Source organism: Onychostoma macrolepis, chromosome 18 (assembly GCF_012432095.1).
Source record: "Onychostoma macrolepis isolate SWU-2019 chromosome 18, ASM1243209v1, whole genome shotgun sequence".
NCBI lineage: Eukaryota > Metazoa > Chordata > Actinopteri > Cypriniformes > Cyprinidae > Onychostoma > Onychostoma macrolepis.
The window spans coordinates 9,905,500-9,924,735 of record NC_081172.1 but is presented as its reverse complement, the minus strand read 5'-3'; the positions used below and the strand labels follow the sequence as shown (position 1 = coordinate 9,924,735).

The 19,236-nt window shown below is 35.3% G+C and overlaps 1 protein-coding gene across 3 annotated transcripts; it reads left to right on the top strand.

Moving 5' to 3' along the window:
- Window positions 1-127: 127 nt before the first annotated feature.
- plekhg7 (pleckstrin homology domain containing, family G (with RhoGef domain) member 7) lies at window positions 128-18,999 on the top strand. Of its 3 annotated transcripts, none has more exons than XM_058750537.1 (18): window positions 128-527; window positions 1,746-1,809; window positions 2,356-3,085; window positions 4,224-4,246; window positions 8,752-8,870; window positions 9,075-9,115; window positions 9,489-9,584; window positions 10,063-10,209; window positions 10,418-10,513; window positions 10,650-10,751; window positions 11,128-11,241; window positions 11,641-11,815; window positions 15,767-15,882; window positions 15,989-16,076; window positions 16,170-16,249; window positions 17,230-17,383; window positions 17,583-17,680; window positions 18,275-18,999. In XM_058750537.1, the coding sequence occupies exons 3-18, from the start codon at window positions 2,477-2,479 to the stop codon at window positions 18,377-18,379; spliced, it is 2,163 nt and encodes a 720-aa protein (XP_058606520.1). In that variant the 5' UTR covers window positions 128-527; window positions 1,746-1,809; window positions 2,356-2,476; the 3' UTR covers window positions 18,380-18,999. The 3 variants fall into 3 exon arrangements, with proteins under 3 accessions (XP_058606520.1, XP_058606518.1, XP_058606519.1); XM_058750535.1 differs by having other exon boundaries at window positions 129-527; window positions 9,486-9,584; XM_058750536.1 differs by lacking the exon at window positions 128-527 and adding an exon at window positions 588-643 and having other exon boundaries at window positions 9,486-9,584.
- The last annotated feature ends 237 nt before the right edge of the window (window positions 19,000-19,236 follow it).

The following is a 19,236-nucleotide window of genomic DNA, read 5'->3' as shown; positions in this document are numbered from 1 at the left end:
AACTAAGTACTAACTAAATGAATGAATAAAGGAACAAACAAACAAACGAATGAATAAATAAATGTGAATAGCAACTCAATGAGCAATCCTATCACGTGGTCACACAAAAAGGAAAGCTAAGATGCTTGGCATTTGCTCAGAGTTTCCATGAGGTTACAGCTCATGTGAGACTAAGACATCTAACCTGCCTGTTACCTGTCACTGACTTTCTTACCTATCTCTCTAAAGAAACATGAGGTCATCACGCTGCACACCGCACACTCGCATATATATCAACACAATACAGCTATGCTCCACCTCCATTGACCTTAGGCGACAAGGCAGCAGACCTCCCTCACACAATACCTGCCGAGCCACACAGCCCGAGCATGCTTATTTCACTTTAAACGGAGCTGGATTCTGTTGTCGCGTGTAATATTTTGCGGATAAACATTCTGTGTGAAGCAATAGCAGAGACATTGTACATTTGGTCCAGCTGTTTTCCCTCCAGCAGCCCGATTCTCAGATCACCCGGGAACGACTAGGCGGTAAGTGGCACAGACGTATAGAGTCGAGACTAGAAATAACTGGCTTGTCTGAAAACATCTGCGACTTAAACGTTTGTGATCGCGCGATTTCGCTTAACAGAAGCAAGTAAGCTAAGGTAGTTCACAGCATGTTTTATTACAACCGCATGGCTTTGACTGTGGTAAATAAAGTGTATTTAAAAAAAATAAAAAAGATCTTCACCGTAAGCCTACACTAGTTGCCCATGTCTGTTAGAGCAGGGTCAGGTGCCTTTGTTTCCCACGCTGATGGTGCGAGTCAAAGTTTCTTTATAATGCACAACAATGAAGCATGCGGTAATCAAATACAGGCTAACGCTGAAAATGTACTGTAGTTGGGTCATTCCTAATAAAAGGTGCCCTTTGCGTTTCCCATGAAAATATGTGTAAACAATGACAAAACATGGTTTTTACTATGTTATTAAAGGCACATTATTCTGTATGAAGTATATGTTTTGCTTAATTAAAAGAATATATAGCATTTATATTGATTTATATATATATATATATATATATATATATATATATATATATATATATATATATATGAAGAGTTGAGATGCAAAAGCCTCTAAGTGCAGTCTGAAATTTTCTTCTAAAATTAGCATTTTTATCAGGCTCCTATATTTATGTTTAGTTATTTCACTTTAATTGCATAGAAAAGGACCTTTACATAGCTATTAGAGTAAAATTACTGAACCTAAACATAGGAGCCTGATAAAAATGCAAATTTTAGAGGGAAATTTCAGATGGCACTTAGAGGCTTTCACACTATGTGAATTTTTTATAAATACATTTTTCTTTGATACTTTTGGAGCTTCGGTGTTGCCGACTTTGCATTTTTAATATGCTTTTACTTAGAGGCTTTTGCATCTGCACTCTTCATATATAGATTTAGATTTAGCACTCTAGATATTACCTGACCTTAAAATGTTAACCGTGTTACCATAATCTGTAAACAAACATTATTATTGTAAATTTGATATTCCTAAAATTATTACTGCAAACTTCTATTTTTAATTCTTTTATGTTGATCTTCAAGTCAACTCTTAAATCATGATTTTGTACCATAAACAAATATCGAAAACTAGATTTTTGTAGAAATATCAGCATTAAATTCCATGTATGTATAAATGAAATATGCATTTTTAAATGGAAAAAGCACCCAGTTTCAAGTAGCTAATGACTCAGTTTCTGCAGGCTCCACAGAAGAAAACAAGAGAGGCTGAAAGTTAGAAACTGAACATACAGCATATAAGCACACGTAAGTACATACTAATTATATAATAAGTATATATTTACAATATGAACTCAAGAATATCACTTAAGAATGCAGAATGATAAACTACAAACTGCCTATTGAGAATGTGGTAAAAAAAATAATCCTCCTGAATTGTTGAAAGTTGCATAATGTTTACAGGGGCTTTCAATGTCTGGGTGCTTAACGTCATAAGTATTGGTAAATGCAGATTAACCCATTTAATCCAATTTGTGTACAAAATTTATGTTGGAACTTTAAGGGCCTTAAAAGTGTTGTTGTTGCTGCGTTATACACAGTTATCAACTACTGATGACAGTGCAGGTTTTCTGGAATTTATGTAAACATAATTTTATTCCCTTTTTCACCACAACTAATTAGTAGAAAAAATAATATTTTGTTACTTTATTGTTTGCAATTGTCCATTGGGTCTTATTAAGTAACTTTCTGTAGACGCAAAGGGTTTAAAATGGTCATACTGTACATGGCTAGTTCTACAAGAATTGAAATAAACGTAGTGGGTGGCTTTTCTAATCCTTTCTTGCTTTTCAGAAGCTCCAGAGACATGGATTTTGGGATTGGACACATTTTTGTGGGAATGACTCAAGCCAAACTTGCATCTGATTCTTAATCAGTCTTCTGTTGTTGGATATATAATGCCGGATTACTCAAGATGACGGAGTTGAATTATGCTTTCATAAGTGAAAATGGGAAGGAAGTGGAAAAAACATTGGACTGGAGTTACATAGACTGGCATGAACAGAAAACGGACGGAGGGACAGATGCACAGACCCAAACCCAATGTGTACAAAGTGAGGACAAAGACACACAAACTGCTAGTCCTTTCATAATGCGCATAGATTTAGGAAGGACGCCATCCAGACTGAGGTACGGTTCCCTCACGGAGTCTGACCACATGCCTCCACACTTATTTCAGTTTGACAGACAAGCCCCAGCCCGCATCTCCACGTCTCCCACTCTGAGGAGGATGAGGAGTACGAGAATCTCCTACCGAAATCCAAGCAAGTCGGACGGTCCATTAGGAGAGGAGTCTCCCACTCCCACGAGTCCCCTTTCTCCATTATTCCAGCAGAAATCTTCACTGGTGGTTCAGACGGATGGAGAGAATGGGAACTTTGAATCTTCAGTGATTCATGGGACAATTAGATCACACAGATCAAAGACCCTTGACAATGGCGTCATTTGCAAAAGCAAGGAGTCTCGTGATTCAAAAGAGCCCGTTTCTGATGATAGTGAGAGCACAACTGATGACAATGACCAGGTATACAATGAGTTCAAGATGTCTTAAATTTAAAAAAAAAAATGCTTTAAAAAAAGTTTCAAAATTAAAAATGTATTTTCTAATATAGCTTTTGCATTCCTAACCCTAAATAAATATGAACCGTAATTATGATACTTCACTGAAACTTATTACACAGCGTCAGGATACTTGATTGTGATTGGTCAGTTGCGCTATCTAGTGATCTGATATTTATGCTGTCCATGGCAAATGCAACTGGCACCTTCCTCGGTATTACGGTATTATCGTTTTTATTTTAGCAGAAGGTTTAAGGTAATATACAAGTAAAATAATGAATTAAAAACTTATGCAAACTTATCTCCACTTATGTATTTATTATATTTATGTAGTAGTTGTATAAAATTAGCTTATTTTTAATATTTTGTGTGCTTTAGGCATTTTTTAATATTATTATTATTTCAGCTATTTTTAATTCAGTTTTAGTTATAATTCTGATTTAGTTTTTATTTATTTCCATTTAGTAGTTTTAGGGCTTCAGTTTACTAATTTTAAAATAAGTTTTTCATATAATATTCATATTTTATTTTATTTTATTTTAGATTTATTTCAATTAACAAACATGTTTTTTAATAGATTTAGTTTCTGTTAACAATATTAACCTGATTATCTGCTGGCTTATTATTATCCATTTCTGCTGGCATTATATTATCCATTTCTAAGTTGATAATAATCAGTTTCCTTTGTTATGATATTTGATGATACAAACTTTTTTTCAAATGGCAAGAATCTTTCCGCTCTTAGCAAAGAAAGCCTGTCTCATTCTTCTTCAAACTCTCCAAGTAGCAGTTCACAATAAAAGCTTTTGACAGCAATTGAATCAGTCGCTTCATGCACTGACAGCTTTGAGCAAACCCTCTGATGAGACTCCTTTCACCACAGTCAGCAATCACCTAATAATGGAAGGGTCAGTGAAGGATCAAGAGTATAAAAGAGTAGCTCCATTCACTCCTTTCATGCATTGAGTGAGAACTTTAGGGGTTTTTAACTCACACATTGTATGATGATATCCTCTGAAATTTATATTTTGCAACTGATGACCAGTGTTTTTCCCTCATCAAGTACTTTGCTCACGTTTTGCTGTATCTTCTTTTGATTACAGGTCAAGGATCCCTGTCATAAAAGGTATGTGATCTGTCTCTATCTAATGTTTTGCATAAACCGTCCCCACCTGAGTCATATTTGCATGTGAACCGTAATTCTGCTCTCAATGTCCTAGTCACTTTGTTCTGTGTCAGACCAGCATTTCCTTGTTCGCTTAAACTATTTGTCCTGTACTTGTTGCTCAACATCTCTAATTTGTAGTGTTGTTTCGTTAATCCTGGAATTTGTTTGTGTGGAAACACACTGTTTGTGGTAATGAGGCCAAAGCAGGTCACTTTTTCAGTAGAACGCCACCATGCTGACGCAGGGGGAGCTGGGGCAGAGGGAGGTTCATTGTTCATTGTATTGCTGCTTTGTTAGCTGCGCATGAACTTTTAAGAGAGAGCTATTAGAGTCCCATCGTTCAGCCCAGACAAACTCTCATTAGTGCTGCTTTTCCCCCCGTCGGGCCCACTGTGCTTGGACCATGGCTGTCTTTTCAGCGGTGGATAATTAGGCAGCTATTGTGGCCTTAATTACAGTATGGCACCGTCTGATTGCAGTGCTCATCCCTGGATGGTGATTGGATGGGACAGTTATTCATTATTCCGTGGAGGTGCGAGGACAAAGCTCCCTTCTTTGTGGCTGTGCCGTGGTTGGGATAGTCAGGATAGAGGGCCGCTTCATTCTAGGACTGCACTGTGGATGTGCCTCTAGATAACAAGCCATTAGCAGTGACCTGTTTTTAATGTCGGTAAAAAGGAGATGCGCTGAGTGACTTTTACTTGTAGGGTTTCAAAGTCTAATGTACTGGCATCTGTGTTTCTGTTTGCACTTGCAAAAGAGAAGTTAGAAGTGTAAATAGCGAACACATGAGGCTTTTTATTAAACTGTGTATCTCTGAAAAGGTCCAAAAGGATGCAAATGATAAAGTAAAACGTTAATAAGGAAGTATTTAATGGGTTCATTGTGTCAGGTGCTGTGGAAATGGGTGTTCACTTTATAATGCTGAAGAATTTATATCTCATAGCAACTGTATATGACTCAAGTGTTTATTGGTATATGATCCCATATTTACTGTGATGAGCACAGAAAGACTGATAATAGTATCTGCAGTTATTATATTTAGTTCTTCGGTTAGTGAACTTATGTTGGCTTGACAAACTTAAGCTTTGTACACCAATGTTGTCACAGACCTTCAGCCTTGTCTGTCCATCCTTCCGTCCGTCCATCTGTCCATCCATCCATCCATTCGTGATGCACTTAAATTATTATTTACCAAAAACTAAATTAAAGTTTTAATTTAGCCTAAAATCCAAACCAAAAACAGTTTAATCAATTAGTCAAAAAAAAAAAAAAATTTAATAATCAACTGAATTGTATATAAAACATAATTCAGTTTTTAAATTGTTAATTATATCAATATGTTTCTACTGAAGTTCTTTGTTGAATTCTAAACATTTAAATGGTGGCTATTATAACTTATTGACAGATGTATTCAAAAATGCATTAAATAATTAAGACAACAGGTTAAGTAAAAATGAATGAATATGATATATAGCACATATATTTATTAAATCCTCATCTTAGGAGCTATTGGTCTAGCTAAATAATGAGCAATGGACATTAAATGGGTTTTCTGAGGTAAATGTAACATTGTTGCATGACATTCTTTATGAACTGTTTTATTGACATCTTTCCACCTTTGAAACACTGATTACATGAGAGGTGATACATTTCACTAATTTTGTGCTATAACTAGCAGTAAAGAGGAAAAGATGATCAATCTGTCACGCCACATTGAAGTGACATTTCAGTCATTCTTGAGAAGTGAGACAAAATGGTGCAAAATTGAAAAAATAAAACCTTGTACTCAGACAAATTAAACTACATTTATGTATCTTATATGTACTAAGCTAGTGAGCTATGCTTTGATACAACCTCCCAACTTTTCTGTGTAATATAATTTCAACTTTATCTTTAACAGCATTCAAGATGTTTTTAACATTTTAAAACACATTCTCATATTAGCAGACAGATTACACTTTCACATGTGACCAACAATTCCACAACAAATATAAAATATCATAATGAAATATTAACAAAATATTCAACTGACGGAGGTGAAAGAACTGACGGAGTTGACGGAGTTGACACATCTGACGGTGATGACGAAAACCTGAATTTGTAGTCATTTTAACCATCAAACATTGAATCAATTAATCAACAACATCATATTAATGTTTATAAAGCTTTTATTCAAGAGTCACATTTAAGTGTTTTGATATATCATTGGAACACAAACCGCAAACTTATGGTGGTGACATTTCTTTCACAAAACAAATGGAGTTCATGTAGTAGCCATTTTGTTTTATTCTGTTAATGCTAGATGCTAATGGAACTTGCTTCAGGAGAATAAAATGATCTAAATATTTCAAATAATTTCCTCAGAAATTGGAAGATGGTGTCGACATATCATGGTTGTGACCAGGAAATATTAACATTCGGATTTAAAATACTCTAAAACTATAAAACTGACCAGAGTCTGTCTGACAGTGATGTACTCTGCAGAGGAGGATTGTAGTGAGGGGTCCATTCGAGTGACAGCTGCCCCTGATATTCCCTGATTTTATTACATTTTAATGAATGTCTGACAGTGTTGACAAAAAGTCACAACTTTGAAATCTTATGAAACATGCATGTGTCACTGAAAAACAACCTTGCTTTTGAGATATTATTAAGTGTTACTTTTGACAAAACAAGGTCTTTTTCATCATTAAAAAACATTTTTGTCCGTGTTATAGCATATGAATGATTGAACCCTTCTCTGTGGACACACTGTTTTAGATGCAGTGAGAAGAGAATAATTGAAGGGGATAATTGTGTTAAATACATTCTATTATTAATCCCCATAACATTTACAAATGAAAATATTTATATTTTTTAAACCTGATAGCATTTACAATTGCTGGACATGTTTTGTTCCTTGTCTCAAGAATGACTGATTTATTGTTTGAATTTCGCAATAAAATTTACTTAATTTGAAGATGTACTATTTGTCTATCTATGACACTATTTATCAGTCCTATACTGTATATGACTTTCATATTTTTTAGGCTTATTCATTTTCAGATAAAGATTTGTCAAGTCAACGTTTGTCTTGATCAACTTCTAGTTGTAGCAAAAACAGAATTGTATTTATTGCATAGATGGAAGGTACGATTACCTCTTATTGCTTTCCTATACCTGCATCTGAAGAAGAAAACCCCTGTAAGATGTTTATTGACACACATCACATAGTGGCACATCATTGAGTCTCTGTACAGCTGGATGGACACAAAGCTGAGAGTAACTCAAACAAAAACCAGACTGTCCAGTTGTCTGTGAAAACAGTCATAGCTCTGCCTAAAAGCCCTTAGGATTTTATGTCAAAATGTAACAGAGGAACTGAAGCAGAGCAGAACAGAACACAAAATCACTATACGGAACTATAATCTTGTTTAATCTAATGTACTGGCGATAAGCTACAATGACTAGGAACTGCACAAGAGCACAAGAACAAAAAGCAGGTTTTTTTATAATGTTTCCAATCCATGAGTGAGCTCATGTTTATAATCTTGACATTTACATTACATGTAAACCATTTTAATTTTAATACCATTTTAGTTTCAATTTGAGTTCATTATATGTTTTCAGAATTATTGGAACATATATTTTTATTTTAGTCACTGTTTTAGTTTTGCATTTAATTTGCAGTTAACGGAAATGTTTTAAACCAATAGTGTTTGTCATAGTTTTAGCTTTCCTGTGTATTTAACCCTGAACCAAACAAACATTTGACTTGATTAACAATGACTTCGCTCCTACGGCTGCAGGCAAAAAATCAGGATGCTTTTCCACCCCTGCTGCTCTTTGTTCTTAACCAGTGGATATATTAAAATTTCAATCTTTCAATATATCCAACTGTTGAGGTATCAGTTGACAGGCCTGTAGATCCACTATGCAATGGTGTGCGTGTACAACTGATACATGGTATGGTTTTGTTTATCATCTTTGCAAACACAGTTCTGGCCACCTAATACTAACAAGGCATGTTAGAAATGTGAACATGGAATTCTTTGATTTCCTGCTAAAGCAAATCTGCCTTGAATTTTCAAGTTTAGCATGGCTTGGCTCTGCATAAAGAGATTACAACAGCGCATTGGCCAGGGTTTATCAAACCTTCTCTGATTAATTTAGTGGAATAATTGTTTTCCGTGGTCTAAAGAGCTATTGTGCTATTGTGGACTGGAGTAAAGGTAGAAATAATTTGGCAGGATTGCAGTTCACATGCAGATCTACCCTTTAAGCTTGTCCGGCTTGTGGCGAACTTGTAGAAAGTGTCGTTTTACAAATACGAAGCAAAGAAATCTTAAATATGATGCTCTGTGGTTAACCAACATTATTTCAGTGAGCATCCATCATGCATAACTTTGAATGGCTGGCTGCCTCAGGGGCCGGAATGTTCTCCGAACTCACCTGCTCTCTTCTGGTTTGCTTTTTCTCAGGCTGCAGGAGAGGAGGCGGAGCTCCGTGGTTGTGAGTCTTCCTGGATTGGATGTGTCCCCTGGAGATTTGTTCGTGTCCAATGGCGTTGCTGATATTTTAAATAAATCAGCCTATTCGGGTTAGTCATGCCTCAATGTCATGACTCTGGGTTTAATATGATTTGCTAACATATACTACTGTATACCTGTAGAATTAAATAATGAAAGAACAAAAGTATATAAATCAGTTTTATAGCCCATCTCCAACTAGCAACACTTAATGAAATGCATGACTTTATGCAGAACATAAGTTTTCTTTACTAGTCACTTTTTTTTTTTTACAGACACTAAGAAGTTAAAGTGGCCCTTCTTGAGGCGTAACACAGTAAGTGCAAATATTTGCATATTTTAACGTTTCAATACCATCATGCAGATATCTCTTCCGTGACGTTTTGATCTTGTGCCAGTTCTTTGGTTGTTGCCATCTGCAGATACTCCAAATTTTTTTAGATGCTTCGGATGATATCTAGCACATAGTGTTCACTGACCCACTTTGAGCTAAATCAGATTTGAATGCACGCACCCCTTCCCCCAATCAATTCCATTAACAGTAAACAACAACAAAACGGGCACGTCTAACAGAGCTCAAACATGTCGTGCTATGTAGTCTGCTCCACAGTTTGTGCTCAAACACAAAGAGACCTGTTGAGAGTAGGGCGCTGTGATGTTGAATAAATCTGAGTGGTGTTTTTCAGCAGACAAAAGGGAAGACTCGCAGCGTAGCTGACATTGACAAGTGTCTGGCTGGCATTCAGATCCAGGAATGGCGAGACACAGACTTTCAGACATATAAGGTAAGTGTTCAAAACTGAACCCTCAAAACTGCTATGAGTTGAAAACTCCCTGAGGTGAGCACATTAGTTTTCATGCATGGCCATGGCCACACCTCAGGTTACTTGCTTAAAAGAAATAACAAATAGGTATTACCATACTTCCTTGGTTGGTTGATTACATTACGTATTGCAAGCTTTTTTGCATTATACTTTTTCTGTAATGTTATGTTTAAATGTGCAAAAGAGGCATTATCTAATTAACTATGCACTAATAAACACATTTCCATAACAGAAGTCTAAACATTGAATAAAGCCAGGTTCAATTTGTTTACAGATTTGTATATTGTCATGTGTATGAATTGTATTTGAAATCTACAGATGCAAATAGACACTTTAAAGTGTATTTTATGTTTCCACTAGTCTGAAATCTATGAGAAATCTATGTTTTTGCCTATGTCTATGTCTTGCCTAAAGGAGTCATTTTTCGATCATTTTTCAGGATATGTCTTTGGAGGACTTTTTGAGAGGTCACTCTGAACTGGGAGCAGCGGAGAATCCAAAAGCCTACCGTAAACAGGAAGCCATTTGGGAGCTTTTCACCAGTGAATGTGTCTACTTCCTTGATCAGCTCATGGTTTTAAAAGAGGTGTGAACACAATGTTTTCAGAATTATGGAATGACATGTCCTCCAGTGAAAGAGACAATAGAGTTTTAGCTACTGTATGTTGCATGGTAACAGTAGCTGAAATTTACTAGCGAACTATTAGCTAGAACAAATGTTCTGGGGCCGACAGACCATTTAATCACTTTGTAAGAATAGAACTTACATGTGTTTGCTTTTGTTCTGCGTGTAGGTGTTTTTGACCACACTAACAGACCTTCAGATGAGAGAGTGTCTTCAGGACATTGACTCCTGGAGGCTCTTTGCAAATCTCAATGAGCTCTGTCTGGTAAGACTTCAATGAATTAGGTGGAAATATGTGACTGGAAATTAACTGCTTGTTTAAACTTGCAGTTTTTTGTCTGTGTTCCAGATTATAATATGAAATGTTATAATGTCTCGATTTGTTTCTTACTGTATTGCAGGTTAGCTTTGGCTTCCTTACTAGTCTCTTGCGTGTCATTAAGGAGATGTGGACAAATCCAGACAGCTATAGTACTCAATCTCTTCTTGAACTCCTAAAAAAGGTAAGATTGTTTATCACAAAGGTCTCTTATGCTAAAAAATGCATTTATGTGATAAAGAATTTTCTGCATCCATTACTCCAGTCTTAAGTGTCACATGATCCTTCAGAAATCATTCTAGTGCTTTTATAATATTATCAATGTTGAAAAAAAAAATGCTCATAGAAATGGAAAGTCATGGCAAGTGACCTTTAAAAAATAATGTATAACTGCCCAAATGTAGACAATTATATTAGGCAGTTAGCAAATGATTGTTCTAGAAAACAAAAAAGAAAAAAAAAAACTGAACACCATTAAACATTTGTTCCTTATTTGCTGAAAGATAACAATGTTTTCTCTAATCTCTGTTGTTCTCTTCTATTGACTGTTTGCTTTGCAGGCGTTTGGTGACAGTATTTGCCATTGTCTACAGAAATACTGCCTGAATTACAGTACGGCCATCCTTTATCTGGACAGCCTGAAGCTCAGGGAGGACTTTGGCTCTTTCTTGAAGGTAAGTGTGGCAAGCGTGATTTGACACGGTAAATCAGGGCTTGGTCTCAGTACTGACAAGATCTAGGGAACAGGGCAAACATTACCATTCATGCCACTGTTGGGTGGTTGTCAGGAACCGTTTTTTTTCACGCAGGAACACGGTCACCAGCTTGCTGGTGATAGAGTGTTGACTCAGCTACTTTCCCTTCCTTACATCATCAGCTCTCGCCGAGTATTGTTCCCCGTTGTATTCTGAAGCTGTCTCCACATCAATTTTGCCCTGTCAGTTCTAGCTTTTGCACACAAGGGATTTTGTTTGTCAGCTGACTTTTTATTCAAGACAAAATCAGTACATTAGTCTAATTATACACTTAACATTCCAAATCTCCTCCCATCCTTCACTCTTTCTCTCATCCAGTGGTGTGAACGAAACGAGCAGTGCCGCAGGCTGCAGTTGAAGGATCTGCTGGTGGTTCCTTTGCAGAGGTTTACACGGTACCCTCTGCTGTTGAAGAACATAGGGAAAAAGAGTTGCTTGGAGGCCGAGGAGAACACCATACAGAGCATCGTGGATCTCGTTGACGGAGCCATATGTAAGTTGGTGGCAATATTGTGATAGTTGAAAGTACAGGTACACTGACATAACATTTCTAGCCAATACTGATAAGCAGATAATTAATTTCCTGTTATTATAGCTGATAACTTTGGAAGGTTGGTTCCGCCACAGGATAAACAAATTAAAAAGGCATGAAATTTGCCTGATTGCATGAAATTGCATAAAATTGCATGATATAAACTCGCAGTTCTGAAAAAGGTCTGAATTGTGAGAATTTCTTTTTATTCTGTGGTGGAAACAAACACACAAAAAAAATTGCAAGATGAAAACTCACAATTATGATTATTAAAAAAAGTCAGACTTGTGAGATAAAATTACCTTATTTTTTATTTTGTGGCAGAAACCATAGATCCATAGATAACTGGGAAATATTAAAATTATATGCTGCTGTTTCTAAATAAATTTAAAAATAGGTCCATAAAAATCAATCTTGAATTTAGACATCAAAACATTACATGTATGGTATGAAAATGTTTCATTTTTTGATAACATTTAATAGTGTTGTTAAATAATTAGTGCTTTTTAAAGACCAACTTTTAGTGAGTGTTATATGATAGCAAAAGTAGACAAATTGTAAAAACAGGGTAAATAAATATCCAATGTCCAATTGGCTCCATAATGAAATTAAAAAATAAATAAATAAATAAAAATGATCAAGTGAATTTAGACATCAAAACATTACATGTACAGTATGAAAATTTATTTTTATTTTGAGATAACATTTAACAGTGTTATTAAATGTTTAACACTTTTATAGAGCAACTTTTAGTGAGCATTATATGATAGCAAAGGTAGACTAGTTGTAAAAATGAGGTAAATAAAAATCCAGTGTTGGCCAGTATACTGTATGTCTAATTGGCTCCATATTGAAATGTAATAAATAAAAAAAAATCTCTAGTATCAGCTTTGAGTATTTTTTCCAATAGTTGGTTTTCACTTTCTACAGTTCTGACTAATAAGCTTTGTTTCTCAGATGAGGACACTTTGATCTCGTTTGGGTAAAACACTCATGTCAAACCAGGTGACAGGTGACTTTTCCTGTTCTCTGACTGCTATCACAGTGAAGCTGTTTGTGAGGCGTGTAGTGACAGCCACTGTGAGAAACGACACGCAGTGACTCTGTGAAAGACAGAGCTATTTTTACTTCAGAGATGTGAGCCAAAACAGCTGAACGAACGCCATGTTTTAGTAAGCTATGAAAACGTGACATTTGAATTTATGTCATGTAGAAGCCCAGTTATCTTTTTATGAAGCATTGCACAACTTGTCATAAATCCATTATGTGTTTATCAAGTACCCTGTTTTGATAAGGAAGTCAGATTAATATACTATGTTGTTTCATCATTCCCATTAGCCCTTTCAACTGTGTTGAAATATTTTTGTTGACAATATTTTTATATACATTAATTAAAAGTTGTTATAAAATATATTTATTAAATACTTTGTTTTTATAAAATAGTTTTATTAAAGTGTATAAATTACTATGAAAAAAATAGTAATCGAAAATGCCCCATGATGGTAATGACGGTGTATGTTGTGAAACAATATATACAATTTTTATAATGTGTGTATATACAGGTGCTGGTCATATAATTAGAATATCATCAAAAAGTTGATTTATTTCACTAATTCCATTCAAAAAGTGAAACTTGTATATTATATTCATTCATTACACACAGACTGATATATTTCAAATGTTTATTTCTTTTAATTTTGATGATTTGAGCTTACAGCTCATGAAAGTCAAAAATCAGTATCTCAAAATATTAGAATATTTACATTTGAGTTTGAATAAATGACCATCCCTACAGTATAAATTCTGGGTATATCTTGTTCTTTTAAACCACAATAATGGGGAAGACTGCTGACTTGGCAATGATCCAGAAGATGAACATTGACACCCTCCATAAAGAGGGTAAGTCACAGAAGGTCATTACTGAAAGGTGTGGCTGTTTACAGAGTGCTGTATCAAAGCATATTAAATGCAAAGTTGACTGGAAGGAAGAATTTGGGTAGGAAAAGGTGCACAAGCAACAGGGATGACCGCAAGCTTGAGAATACAGTCAAGCAAAGCCGATTCAAACACTTGGGAGAGCTTCACAAGGAGAGAACTGAAGCTGGAGTCAGTGCATCAAGAGTCACCACGCTCAGACGTCTTCAGGAAAAGGGCTACCAAGCCACTTCTGAACCAGAGACAACGTCAGAAGCATCTCACCTGGGCTGTGGAGAAAAAGAACTGGACTGTTGCTCAGTGGTCCAAAGTCCTCTTTTCAGATGAAAGTAAATTTTACATTTCATTTGGAAATCAAGGTCCCAGAGTCTGAAGGAAGAGTGGAGAGGCACAGAATCCATGTTGCTTGAAGTCCAGTGTGAAGTTTCCACAGTCAGTGATGATTTGGGCTGCCATGTCATCTGCTGGTGTTGGTCCACTGTGTTTTCTGATGTCCACAGTCAACGCAGCCATCTACCAGGAAATTTTAGAGCACTTCATGCTTCCTTCTGTTGACAAGCTTTATGGAGATGCTGATTTCATTTTCCAGCAGGACTTGGCACCTGCCCACACTGCCAAAGGTACCAAAAGCTGGTTCAATGACCATAGTGTTACTGTGCTTGATTGGCCAGCAAACTCGCTTGACCTGAACCCCATAGAGAATCTATGGGGTATTGTCAAGAGGAAGATGAGAGACACCAGACCCAACAATGCAGATGAGCTGAAGGCCACTATCAGAGCAACCTGGGCTCTCATAACACCTGAGCAGTGCCACAGACTGATCGACTCCATGCCACGCCGCATTGCTGCAGTAATTCAGGCAAAGGAGCCCCAACTAAGTATTGAGCTGTACATGCTCATACTTTTCAGTTGGCCAAGATTTCTAAAAATCCCTTCTTTGTATCGGTCTTAAGTAATATTCTAATGAGCTGTAAGCTCTAATCATCAAAATTAAAAGAAATAAACATTTGAAATATATCAGTCTGTGTGTAATGAATGAATATAATATACAAGTTTCACTTTTTGAATGGAATTAGTGAAATAAATCAACTTTTGATGATATTCTAATTATATGACCAGCACCTGTATATACATATATATATATATATATATATATATATATATATATATATATATATTTTTTTAAATATTATATAGTTTTTATAAAATAGTTTAATCGTATCATTTTAACAAGAATTTAAAGAAAACGCTCCATGATGGTAATGACTGTGTATGTTGTGGTAGTGATACAAGATTTTGCTGATGACACAAAACAACAAAATATTTGTAGTAATATTAAAGGGCAAAATATTTTTGTATTATTTTACAACTGATTCTTTGTGATGGTAATGACATTTTTTTTTTTTCATAGCAAGCTAGCTGGCATTAATTTAACATTTAACCAAAAATACACTGAAATAGGCTGTTATGAATTCAATAATATTCTCTACAGTTCTTGAGGTGATGGTAATGATCGCACTTGTCTTGACTTGTTGACCTGCTCCAGGGCTGATTTATGGCTAGACGGACTTGAAATGATTAATAGGTTAATATTCTATACAAAAGTAGTATTTCAACACACTTTATGACACTGTTCCCATAACCAATATAAGGGTGTGTGTACAACTCTTTTTGGTGACTTTCATGCAATTAAAAAAGCATATGAAGAGTCGTCAGATGGGTGTGGGGTTCAAACAACACGATTGTGTCATTGTTGATGAAAGAGCCTGTACTTGGAACGCAGTAGGAAGAATCTACAATTGATTGTCACCAACTGAACAACCAAAAACAGGATCTGTGGTTTTACAAAAGCAGTAATGTTTGTTTGGGGAGGTGTGACACGCTAACCTTTCGTAGCTAACTGCCTTTGTGTAGGCTGATGATACAATAGAGTTCCCACCCAAATCTCTCTCTCTTTCTCTCTGTGTCTCTGTACAGATGATCTTGAAGGAAAAGTGAAGTGGTTGGACAACTATCAGAAGGTGAAGCAGCTGAAGGAAGCTCTGGTGTGGCTTCCTGTTTGGGAGCGAGACAAGAGGGCGCATGTTCCTGAGGTTTATGTCAAAATGTGTATCTTCAAGCATGCTGTATGTTAATTTTAGTTTGATTTGACCTGCGTTCGTAGAGAGTTTAAGGCTGTGTGTGTTTGATCCTTCACAGAACCTGAAGCACTTGCTAAAAGCTGTAACCCTTGAGAACCTGGTGTCTCATCGTAGTCTTCTGCACGATGGGAAGCTCGTTCTCATAGGTCAGATAAATAAATCCGTTTTTCTCATTGGTCCATTTATGCTTTTAGGATGGTTGTGTTGTGTTTTCTCACATTGTTTTCTTTTGCACACAGAAAATGCGAAGATGCATGAGGTCTACCTGTTTCTATTCGATGAATTTCTTCTCATTACGAAGATCAAGCGAAGCAAAAAGGTGCGGTTATTGATCAGTATTAAGTATGTATATAAAGATTCAAGGAAAGTGACGATTGTTTGGTGTTATTACTGTGAAATGCTTAGCAGCCCTGTCTCTGTTGACATAAATCAAAGCATGGGCGATGCATCAGAGTGTGTGGTGGTGATGTGAAAATAGATTTGTTGATTCTGTCTGGGAGTGAATATTGATTCAAGGCATTACTCCCTTTTACACGCTAAGGTTGAATAGAGATCAGTGGATTGTGTCAGATGATAGTACTGTACTGTACTGACTACTGTAAATGGAGATTAAACGTTAAATATATTTATATGAATATATTTGATCTTATATGAGATGCTGTTAAATTCACAATAAAAAAGAATAATGCTGAAAAGTAAACATGAAAAAAGACTCCATATACTTTTTAAATACACTACTATTCTAAAGTTTGGGGTCAGTCAGTTCTTTTTTTAAAAGAAATTAATACTTTTATTCAGCAAAGAAATAATAAATTCATCAAAAATGATATTAACCATGTATATATATATATATATATATATATATATATATATATATATATATATATATAATAAATTGTATTAGATTAACTTTCTATTCAGGTATCCTGGAAAAATGGTCTCCACAAAAATATTAAGCAGCACAAATGTTTTTAACATTGATAATAATAAGAAATTATTCATGAACGCCAAATCAGCATATTAGAATGCTTTCTGAAGGATGATATGACAATGGAAAGTAGAGTCATTGCTGCTGAAAATTCAGCTTTGCCATCACAGGACAAATTACATTTTAAAATATATTAAAATAGGATACAAGTCCAATCTCATCTAATATTTATTATATGTTTAAATATTTTCTTTCACTTGGAAATACATCTCAATACAGAAGTAAAATAGGTTTCAAGTGCTTACTTTATGCATAAGTTTGGCAAAACTTTCAAACAGCTAATATCACAGGCTTGTGTTTATGTACTGTAGAGGTCTGGCGTGGTGGAGTCGAGCCCCCTGCGTTCGGCTGCAGGCCAAGAGCTTGATCTATTATTACAGGAGAGCTGTAGTTTCATTGTCCTGGACCAGCCCATCTCTTTGGACCGCCTGCAGTTAAAGAACATAGACCAGCTCAATGCCACAGGTGACGACAGCACGCACAGATATACCATGACGCACTCTTTGGATTAAGATCATGTTGCACTTGTTATGTAATTATTTAGTAATCCAGACATTTCCATTGAGGATGGACCAGCCCATGTGTGATCAGCACTGATAATGATGTAGATACAAACACTGACGTTCTCACTGATGTATTGACATTTTGTCTCTGAATGTTTCAGCATCCGGTCTGCCCAATTCTTTCATAATAATGCACCAGAATCGTTACCAGCAGTGCATCGGAGTCTTCATTCTGCAAGCCCAGACTGAATCTGTGAAGGTGAATATTTGATCCTGCTAATATTTTCTCAAAGGCTTTGATTTCCATCCAACACCCATAATTCACAAACTTAACCAGTGCTGACATGTCAAACATCATCAGATTATTCAGTATTAACGTCAATTTGGCATGACATTACTTTGTATGTTAATGGCAGATGCTTTCTCTTTCTATTCATTCTAAATAAATCTAAATAAAAATGTTATCATTCTTGATAAAAACCAAATCAGCATATTGGAATGATTTCTGAGCATGTGACACTGAAGACTGGAGTAATGATGCTGAAAATTCACTTCTGCCATTACAGGAATAAATTACAATTTATAATATATTAAAACAGAAAACAGTTAATTTAAATTGTATTCATATTTCTGTATTTTTGCTCAAATAAATGCAGTCTTGTTACGCATTAGAGACTATTTGAATGGTAGTGTACTTGAATGGAGGAAAAAAAAACTGAAATCTTAAGTTTGTCAAGGTTATATATAAAAATTGGCAATATAATCTAACAGTGGTATTGTAAACGTAGCTTTTAGCTCAAATCACAAAATCCAAAAAATTGTCTTATCAGGCTGTATGTTGTGAATGTTTCAGAAAGCGTGGGTGTCGGAAATTGAGGATGCCATCAATTCTCTGCTGAAGCAGGACTGTCAGCAGCCGCGGGTCAAGAACTCTTTTCTGGAGTCTTCACAGATCTAATTTATACAGAGACTTTCTAGAGAACTTCCCCAAGAGTGCCAATGAACCACAGCAGTGCACAAAGTTCACCCAAAAATGAAAATTCTGTCATCATTTATTCCAAACATGACAGGTTTTTACGAGAGATTGTCTGTTCTTTTCCATACAGTAAAGTAGGACTGAAAAACTCTTAAAAGGACAGAAATCACCATGAAAGTATTCATGTCTTCTATATGACTCAAATTGTGCAAAATGTCTCTTTTTATGTACTAGAAAGAAAACCGTAAGGGTTTGAAACATTTTTTTTGCTAAAAATGGAAATACATCACCACTGTAACAGTACTAACACAGAGCAGTTTAAAGTTCCTCTAAAGGAACAGCTTTTCAATTCCCTTTTTACATTTTTGGAGAACAGAATGTTGCATGTTCCTAACGCAAATAAATAATGATGAATTTGTGCGTCACAGAGAGTGACATTGTGTGTTGTGGGGAAAGTGAAATGCTTAGATACAGTAAAGAACCTACTGTATGTGTTGTAATACAGTGTGTAAGTTAGCAAAATTCTAATTTGTATAAATTAAAATTTTCTGTTTTGTGAATAATTTACTTGTTTGACCATGAAAAATAAAATATTAAGTTTTTATACATAATGAATAAAGTATTTCATTTAAAAGTATAAACAGGACATCGGTAAAACTAATAATAGTTTTTGGTCATTTGAAATGAAGCTGAAATAAAATATAAATAATAGATAAAAACATTTATGTATGTAAAAAATGTGACAAAAGCACATAACAAAATGACTAAAGCATCAAATAAAATTAATTCTGATAATATTAAAAATAAAAACTAATTCAAAACCTTAATAAATATTACAG

Excerpts from the sequence above, each read along its gene's own strand:
- plekhg7 (XM_058750535.1), top strand. The coding sequence starts at position 2,477 with ATGACGGAGTTGAATTATGCTTTCATAAGTGAAAATGGGAAGGAAGTG. Across the intron at positions 9,116-9,485 it reads CCTTCTTGAGGCGTAACACA|CAGACAAAAGGGAAGACTCG; the intron begins GTAAGTGCAAAT and ends GGTGTTTTTCAG. Across the intron at positions 17,384-17,582 it reads AGACCAGCTCAATGCCACAG|CATCCGGTCTGCCCAATTCT; the intron begins GTGACGACAGCA and ends TGAATGTTTCAG.